Genomic DNA, 8879 nt, shown 5'->3' with positions numbered 1-8879 from the left:
ATGGCTTCGTGACAGGCACCTGACTGAACAATAACCACAGCAAGTACTTAAGCAGAGGACAGAGTGACAGTTCTCCATCACCAGCCAGTGGCTTCAAGACAATCTACACACACACACACAGGTGAGTAGTCACAGACACAGACAGACACACACACGCTTCCTGTTTCAGAAACATCTGACGCTTACTGTAGCTCCCTGTATGATCTGTCTCCTGTTGTTCTTAGTAAATCTCTGCTGTCTTTCTCCTCAGAATGAAGTTGTTGGTAGTTGTGGCTGCTGCTCTGGCAGTGGCGAGTGCCGCTAGCTTCTCATTGGAGGACTTGGAGTTCCATGCCTGGAAACTGAAGTTTGGTAAGAGAAGCATCTCTTTTCACGTCAGCTTGTTTCACTTTAGCTTCTTATCATTGACAACAATGGAGTCTGTGACTATCTCCTCATTTCTTCATGTTTCTTATCAATCTGAGCCTCTGCTCTCTTGTTATCCTGTTTAATGGAGTCTGTGACTATCTCCTCATTTCTTCATGTTTCTTATCAATCTGAGCCTCTGCTCTCTCGTTATCCTGTTTAATGGAGTCTGTGACTATCTCCTCATTTCTTCATGTTTCTTATCAATCTGAGCCTCTGCTCTCTTGTTATCCTGTTTAATGGAGTCTGTGACTATCTCCTCATTTCTTCATGTTTCTTATCAATCTGAACCCTTGCTCTCTTGTTATCCTGTTTAATGTGATGTAGAGCAGGATGACAACAACCTTTTCTTTCACAAGAGCTGCTTACAGACAACTACAAATGTCTCGAAATACTCACAGCCTGCATAGTATGTTATTATATTTGGTGATATTTAATAGAGGCACCGGTTAATCCTGAACGTCTGGCTTTATTGTTTTCTATTGTTTCCTCACGGAGGGCCTTGAGATAAGTAGATTTAACATGGACTTAAGTCAATAAAACATGGATTTACTGTAATTCAAAAATAGTCATGTTTAGTCAACTTATCTCAAGTCTGAATAAGGCCTTGAATGAACTGACTTTGACTCCTACAGGGAAGTCGTACAGCTCTCAGGTGGAGGAGGCTCAGCGTATGAGCTCCTGGATCTCTAACCGGAAGCTGGTAGTGGTTCACAACATGCTGGCTGACAAGGGCATCAAGTCCTACCGTCTGGGCATGACCTACTTCGCTGACATGGTACGGCCCAGAAACTTGTCACTGTAGACATAGAACAGATCACATACGTATATGTCAATTTATGAAGGATAAAATGATTAAATGAACAATAGAAGGATCTCTCTTTGTCTGTCCCATTTTCAGATTTACAGCATTCATAGAAAAATAAAGAAAACTGACACGATTAAATTGACAATTAAATTGACATGATTTTGATGAACTATGGACTTGTTAATATTTTTGTGATCTGTATCTTTTATCTGAACTAAATCATGAAAAACAATAGAAGGATAGACCCCCCCCCCCCCAAAAAAAAAAACAAGGGAAATAGTCTTTCTGAAATAATTTTGTCCATTGATAATAAATAATTATTATAACGGATTGGATTTATATAGAGCCTTTCTACCAACTAAGGTTCTCAATGCGTTTTACATAGTAAGTGGAAAACCTACCTCATCCACCACCAATGTATCTAATATAAATGATGTATAAATTAGTATGTGTATCTATTGTTGTGCCCCTCTATCGCAGGATAATGAGGAGTACAGACGCGTCATCTCCCAGGGCTGCCTGGGCTCCTTCAACGCCTCCAAGGCCCGCGGCTCTACCTTCTTCCCAATGCTTGGGGACAACGACCTGCCCACCACCGTGGACTGGAGGGACAAGGGCTACGTCACGCCCATCAAGGACCAGAAGCAATGCGGCTCCTGCTGGGCATTCAGTGCGGTAAGAGAGGGAGAGGGAGGGAAGGGGTTAAGAGAGTGAGTTAACTACATCCTAAACTCTGCTCTAGTCAGATGTAGTTGAGCAGTAGAGGCTGGTGGGAGGAGCTATAGGGGGATGGGCTCATTGTAAAAGCTGGAATGGAATTAATGGAACAGTATCAAACTCATCAAACATATGGAAACCACATGTTTGACTCTGTTCCGTTTATTCCATTTCAGCCATTACATTGAGAACTCCTACAGCTCCTCCCACCAGCCTCCACTGTAGAGTAATTGGTCAGCCTGTTCTAATACTTGTTCTCTTTTGTCTTGTGCGTGGTGAGAGAGAAACAATATCCCCAGTCTGTAAATGTTTCCATTTTTGTATTCAGCTGTTTTCAAAACACTGTGGGTTGTGACCCTAAAACTTAGCAAAGGTACATCTATTAGAATGTGAGCGTCCTTCATTTGACATTTCCCTGCCATGTCTCTCTAACTCCCCATCTCCCTCCCTCAGACTGGATCTCTGGAAGGACAGTACTATAAGAAGACCAATAAGCTGGTGTCCCTCAGTGAGCAGCAGCTGGTTGACTGCTCCGGCGATTTCGGCAACATGGGCTGTATGGGCGGTCTCATGGACCAGGCCTTCGAGTACATCAAGTCCTTGGCCCCTGGAGGCGTGGATACTGAGGACTCCTACCCCTACCAGGCTGAGGTAAGTACTGAGCAGTGAGCAGTGGGAAGGGTTGTGTTCATTAGGGTCAAATGTTTAAAAACATTTCCCAATGGAAAACGAAAACTAGCATTTCTTAATGAACTCATTAGGCCTTCCCTGTTTCAGTCCATTTTTAATGTCATCCTTCTCCCAATGTGGGGCACACAACGTAGTAGTAGGCCATGACAGGGGTTTTCAAACCTCTCCCTCGTTCCATGTATCTGAACTTCCAGAGCTAGCACACCTTATTGAGCTTGTTGACTAATTATGGGTAACGTCTGGGGGTCCCGGAGGAGAGGTTTGAAAACACTGGGATATGACGCCTTTCTGACTCAAGGAAGTAGCACAACACTGCCATCTATGGTATATATTTAGCGGTGCAATAGATTCTGACAGAAAGGAGCATTATTTTACAACGATGCATTTAGGTATGAATTTTAGGTTTTAAATTCGCTATGATGTATGTGCTTGCACTTCTACTAGTTCATGCTATTTTTGCCAATTTTAATGTAGAAAACTTAATATTTAAGAAAACTTCCTATTTTTACGCTCAGTCAAAATAATGCTGTGGAATCCCTCATAAAACGTTTCTATGGAAACGCGTAAACAACTAGCAACTATGCTTCTGTAGTGTTTATTTAACAATGTCTTTCCTTTGACAGGACAAGACGTGCCGCTACAAGCCCGACAGTGTGGGTGCCACCTGCAGCGGGTTTGTTGATGTGACCAGTGGTGACGAGAAGGCACTGCAGCAGGCGGTGGCCACCGTGGGACCGGTGTCGGTGGCTATCGATGCCGCACACTCCTCCTTCCAGCTCTACGACTCAGGTGAGGTCTTTTTGGACACACCTCTCTCTAGAGGAATCATGTTATGCCTTTTAAGACACGGCTCTCTCCAGCCTGAACCTACACCTGTCATCTTGGTCACACTTTAAACAAACTACACCTCTAATGTGCAATCACGCCTTCATAAACCCTTGATAAGGCCCATGTATATGCTTCACACATCTTTTATAAGCAAATAACAGGTCCTGACATCTGGTTCTTTACCAAATGTGGCATAACCTTATATAGTTTATAGTATGACATTTTCTTATGAATGATTTGTGAAGCATTTATGTAGGCCTTATAAAGGGCTTATGAAGGCTTCATTGAGACGGACTCCATAACTGGTTGTTCATAACTGTGAACTGACTGTGACTTGCGGTTCTGGACGGCAGGTAGCTTAGCGGTTAAACGGTTGGGCCAGTAACTGAAAGGTTGCTGGTTAGAATCCCTGCGCTGACTACTTGAAAATCTGTCAATGTGCTCTTGAGCAAGGCACTTAACCCTAATAGCACCTGTAAGTCGCTTTGGATAAGAGCGTCTGCTAAGTATATGCTCCCTGTGTGTTTTGTACATCGAATGCAATATATTGACTTAGGTGTCAACAACTGTGACCCCTTTCTTTTGCAAAAGCCTCACAATGTGACAAATATAAACTGATACCAGGCTGACATTGGGTGCATATTGAGAATAATGACATGTTTGTTTATTCCCAGGTGTCTATGATGAGCTAGAGTGCAGCAGTGATGATCTAGATCATGGTGTGCTGGCTGTGGGCTACGGCACTAGTGATGACGGCCAGGACTACTGGCTGGTGAAGAACAGGTAAACAACAACATATTGCATACTGTATCAAATAAAGCTAGGCCTATTGGATTGGTCAAGAGCAACCATAAATCAATGGCGTTGCAGCTGCATTCCATAATCTCAGTACTGTCAAAGATGGGCTCTGGTAAAACAGGACTGAGGACTGAGGGGGTATTTTAGTTAGCATGGTTCCTGATGTACCCATAGCAAACTGTGATGCTAAAAACAGGTGGGGGAAGCAGTCCGACACACTAATATCAATGAACGATGTTATGCTATTGCTAAATGCTAAGTCAGTGGTTGCTTGATGAACGATGTTATGCTATTGCTAAATGCTAAGTCAGTGGTTGCTTGATGAACGATGTTATGCTATTGCTAAATGCTAAGTCAGTGGTTGCTTGATGAACGATGTTATGCTATTGCTAAATGCTAAGTCAGTGGTTGCTTGATGAACGATGTTATGCTATTGCTAAATGCTAAGTCAGTGGTTGCTTGATGAACGATGTTATGCTATTGCTAAATGCTAAGTCAGTGGTTGCTTGATGAACGATGTTATGCTATTGCTAAATGCTAAGTCAGTGGTTGCTTGATGAACGATGTTATGCTATTGCTAAATGCTAAGTCAGTGGTTGCTTGATGAACGATGTTATGCTATTGCTAAATGCTAAGTCAGTGGTTGCTTGATGAACGATGTTATGCTATTGCTAAATGCTAAGTCAGTGGTTGATGTGTATGTTCCAGCTGGGGCCTTGGATGGGGAGATAAAGGCTACATCATGATGTCCAGGAACAAGCACAACCAGTGTGGCATCGCCACCGCTTCCAGCTACCCCCTGGTCTAAGGGTGAGTCTGACGGCCATCAGTGTCTATCACAACTATATCTATACTCACATACTATCTTATTAGCTACTGTAGTATTAGTGTATATCACAACTATATCTATACTCACATACTATCTCATTAGCTACTATAGTATTAGTGTCTATCACAACTATATCTATACTCACATACTATCTCATTAGCTACTATAGTATTAGTGTCTATCACAACTATATCTATACTCACATACTATCTCATTAGCTACTATAGTATTAGTGTCTATCACAACTATATCTATACTCACATACTATTTCATTAGCTACTATAGTATTAGTGTCTAACTACATATCATTCACTTATTAGCAGTGTTTATCCTAACTACATACCATTCACCTATTAGCAGTGTCTATCCTAACGACATATCATTCACCTATTAGCAGTGTTTATCCTAACTACATATCATTCACTTATTAGCAGTGTTTATCCTAACTACATATCATTCACCTACTAGCAGTGTTTATTCTAACTACATATCATTCACCTATTAGCAGTGTTTATCCTAACTACATATCATTCAGTTATTAGCAGTGTTTATCCCAAACACATATCATTCACCTATTAGCAGTGTCTATCCTAACTACATATCATTCACCTACTAGCAGTGTTTATTCTAACTACATATCATTCACCTATTAGCAGTGTTTATCCCAAACACATATCATTCACCTATTAGCAGTGTCTATCCTAACTACATATCATTCACCTACTAGCAGTGTTTATTCTAACTACATATCATTCACCTATTAGCAGTGTTTATCCTAACTACATATCATTCAGTTATTAGCAGTGTTTATCCCAAACACATATCATTCACCTATTAGCAGTGTTTATCCCAAACACATATCATTGAAATGTTAACCATGATGAGTTGATGTTGAACCACAGCCTTACTGTGTATAATCCCAGACAGAAGGGCCTTTGTGTACTGAGTGAAGATTCGTGTTGGATTGAAGCTGAGCTACTTGTAAACAACTCATACACTTATATAAATTAGGCCAAATTAAATCCAATCAAACTTTATTTATACAGCACATTTCAGACATGGAATGCAACGCACTGTTCTTTACACACACAAAAAACAACACTGAAAATAAAAGCTGAAATATTTACTACTCAACAAACATAAGCTACAAAACAAAAGATTGACAAACTGAACAACTAAAAAGCGCCTGAAGGAAAAGCAACGCAAAAAATAAGTGTTTTAAGATCTCTTCTAAATATGTCCACAAGGCCAAAAGTTCAGTCCGTTTGGCAATTCATCACATTTTCCCACAAACTGATCATATCAACTTAACCTTTGTAATTCACAGTGATTAATGGACACTAGCTATCATTATAGTCAGTACATTGGTCAGTCGGTTTCTGTTGATGGTTAATGTTTTTGTATTTCCCCTACACAGATCCAGGAGAGGATATCTGAAGCTTACGGAGGGTGAAAATGACTTGACACAGACAAACCAGAACAATAATTTAAGCAAATTTTAGTTTTTGTAGCAATAACCAGAATTTTAGATGTTGTGCATTATTTCTTTGGTAGTTGAGGGTCACGCATTTCACTATACAGTACATCCAGAAAATAGTCCTGTTCTAAGAATGTTATTCATGCGCAAAAAAAACACTAAAAATCATTCTGATTTTCGAATGTAAATAAATGTAAAAAATTGTAAAAAATGAAGAAAATAAAAGTTTTACGCCTGTGCAACTATTTGTGGTGGAAATTCAATGTGTGTTTCAATGTGGGGCCATAAAGGACAAAGTAACTACTTAAAAGGTGTTCCCTATTCTAAAGTATAGGCTAAGCATATTTTTACTTGCAGAAATATTCTCCAGAAATTACCTCATTGGACAGAAAGGTGCACATCTTTTTATCTTATTTATGGATAAAATCCCATAAAATCCCATGCTTTTATAATGACATACAGTACCAGTCAAAGGTTTGGACAAACCCACTCATTCAAGAGTTTTTCTTTATTTTCACTATTTTCTACATTTTAGAATAATAGTGAAGACATCACAACTATGAAATAACACATATGGAATCATGTAGTAACCAAAAAAGTGTTAAACAAATCAAAATATATTTTATATTTGAGATTCTTCAAAGTAGCCAGCCTTTCTTGACGAAGTTATTCAGTCTATGACTTGAACGTGGCTCGTTGCCACCCACCCTAACACACGCTTCAATAGCACTTCTCCTTAAGAAGGGGAAAGACCGCACTTCCTGTTCTTCATTTAGGCCCCTAAGCCTCCTTAATGTGGATGTAAAGGTGCTGGCGAAGGTGATAGCGAGGCGTCTGGAAGTAGTCTTACCAGGACTCATATCACAGGAACAAACCGGCTTTATGAAGGACAGATATTCATTTTTTAACATTCGTACGCTGTTTAACATTATTTATTATAAACAATTCTCCAACAATTCTCCAGGTGGTAATCTCCCTAGACGCAGAGAAGGCATTTGACAGAATTGAGTGGGAGTACCTATTTGCTGTTCTTAAAAATTTGGATTTGGGGACAAATTTAGCTCATGGATCTCCCCAGGCCAGTGTCTGTACCAATGACACCCGTTCTGATTATTTTGCCCTTGAACGTGGATCACGCCAAGGCTGCCCACTGTCCCCTTTATTATTCGCCATCGCCATTGAGCCCCTTTCAGTTGCTTTGCTGGCATCCTCCTCTTTCCAAGGTGTAACAAGGGAAGGAGTTGAACATAGGTTATCATTATATGCAGATTATTTGTTACTCTATGTAAATAACCCTGTAACCTGTTTACCTTCTATCCTTTCTATTCTGGAGAACTTTGGCTCCTTCTCCGGTTACAAGCTGAATCTCCAGAAAAGTGAGTGCTTCCCAATCAATCCAGCAGCGCTACAGCTCCAGCAGACAGACTTGCCCTTTCAGCTTAGCCGCTCTGGTTTACCTTGGAGTGAACGTAACTCGTTCATTACATGCTCTTTTTTCTGCAAACTTTGCTCCCCTTTTTTTCGCAAATAAAAAACTGATTTTCAGAGATGGGGTAGTTTACCACTATCACGTATAGGAAGGATAATGCTGTAAAAATGAACAGTTTACCCAAATTCCTTTATCTATTTCAATCTATCCCATTGTTTTTACCAAAGTGTTTTGTTAAGTCAATCAATCAGGCTGTTACCACATTTATCTGGGGAGGAAAGGTACCCAGAGTCAGTAGATCTTTACTTCAGAGATACAAGTTTATTGGAGGTCTTGCACTACCCAACATTTTATACTATTACTGGGCAGCCAACTTTCAGAAATGACCATTCTCTGGTTACATGCTCCAGATACCCCACGGTGCCACCTAGAGGCACATTTTTGTTTTTCTTCTTCTCTTTCTGCTTTACTCTGCTCTTCTTTCCCAACATCCCCGTCTCACTATACTCGCAATCCTGTAGTGCTTTCCACACTCAAGATTTGGTACCAGTTTCGACTACATTTTAAATTCTCCGCTGCATCTACTATGGTTCCTATTGATAAGAATCACTTATTCCCCGCTTCTCTAATAGATAATGATTTCTCTTACTGGACGAGGAAAGGTATTAATTCCTTCCAAGACTTTATATGTAAATATAATTTTTTCTAGTTTTCCCAACCTGGCCTCTAAATACTCTTTGCCTCCATCTCACTTTTTCTGTTACCTTCAAATTAGGCTTTGCGTTTCCTCCCAATTTTCTGGCTTCCCTGCTCCACCCCCTTGCCAACCCTGGGATGGCATATTGATTCTATTACCTCGACAGAAAGCAGTCATTTCTCAGATCTATCTGTGTATTTT

The 8879-nt window shown here is 40.3% G+C and overlaps 1 protein-coding gene across 2 annotated transcripts; it reads left to right on the top strand.

Annotated features, from left to right (window-relative positions):
- Positions 1–6794, top strand: ctsl.1 (cathepsin L.1). Of its 2 annotated transcripts, XM_071366622.1 has the most exons (9): positions 1–121; positions 251–351; positions 1041–1183; positions 1694–1888; positions 2384–2581; positions 3244–3409; positions 4123–4231; positions 4955–5056; positions 6493–6794. In XM_071366622.1, the coding sequence occupies exons 2-8, from the start codon at positions 252–254 to the stop codon at positions 5052–5054; spliced, it is 1011 nt and encodes a 336-aa protein (XP_071222723.1). In that variant the 5' UTR covers positions 1–121; position 251; the 3' UTR covers positions 5055–5056; positions 6493–6794. The 2 variants fall into 2 exon arrangements, with proteins under 2 accessions (XP_071222723.1, XP_071222724.1); XM_071366623.1 differs by lacking the exons at positions 1–121; positions 251–351; positions 1041–1183; positions 1694–1888 and adding an exon at positions 2200–2303.
- Positions 6795–8879: the final 2085 nt, after the last annotated feature.

This window comes from Salvelinus alpinus, chromosome 25 (genome assembly GCF_045679555.1).
Source record: "Salvelinus alpinus chromosome 25, SLU_Salpinus.1, whole genome shotgun sequence".
Lineage (NCBI taxonomy): Eukaryota > Metazoa > Chordata > Actinopteri > Salmoniformes > Salmonidae > Salvelinus > Salvelinus alpinus.
This window is presented reverse-complemented; position numbering and strand designations above follow the sequence as displayed.

Excerpts from the sequence above, each read along its gene's own strand:
- ctsl.1 (XM_071366622.1), top strand. The coding sequence starts at position 252 with ATGAAGTTGTTGGTAGTTGTGGCTGCTGCTCTGGCAGTGGCGAGTGCC. Across the intron at positions 1,184-1,693 it reads TGACCTACTTCGCTGACATG|GATAATGAGGAGTACAGACG; the intron begins GTACGGCCCAGA and ends CCTCTATCGCAG. Across the intron at positions 1,889-2,383 it reads CCTGCTGGGCATTCAGTGCG|ACTGGATCTCTGGAAGGACA; the intron begins GTAAGAGAGGGA and ends TCCCTCCCTCAG.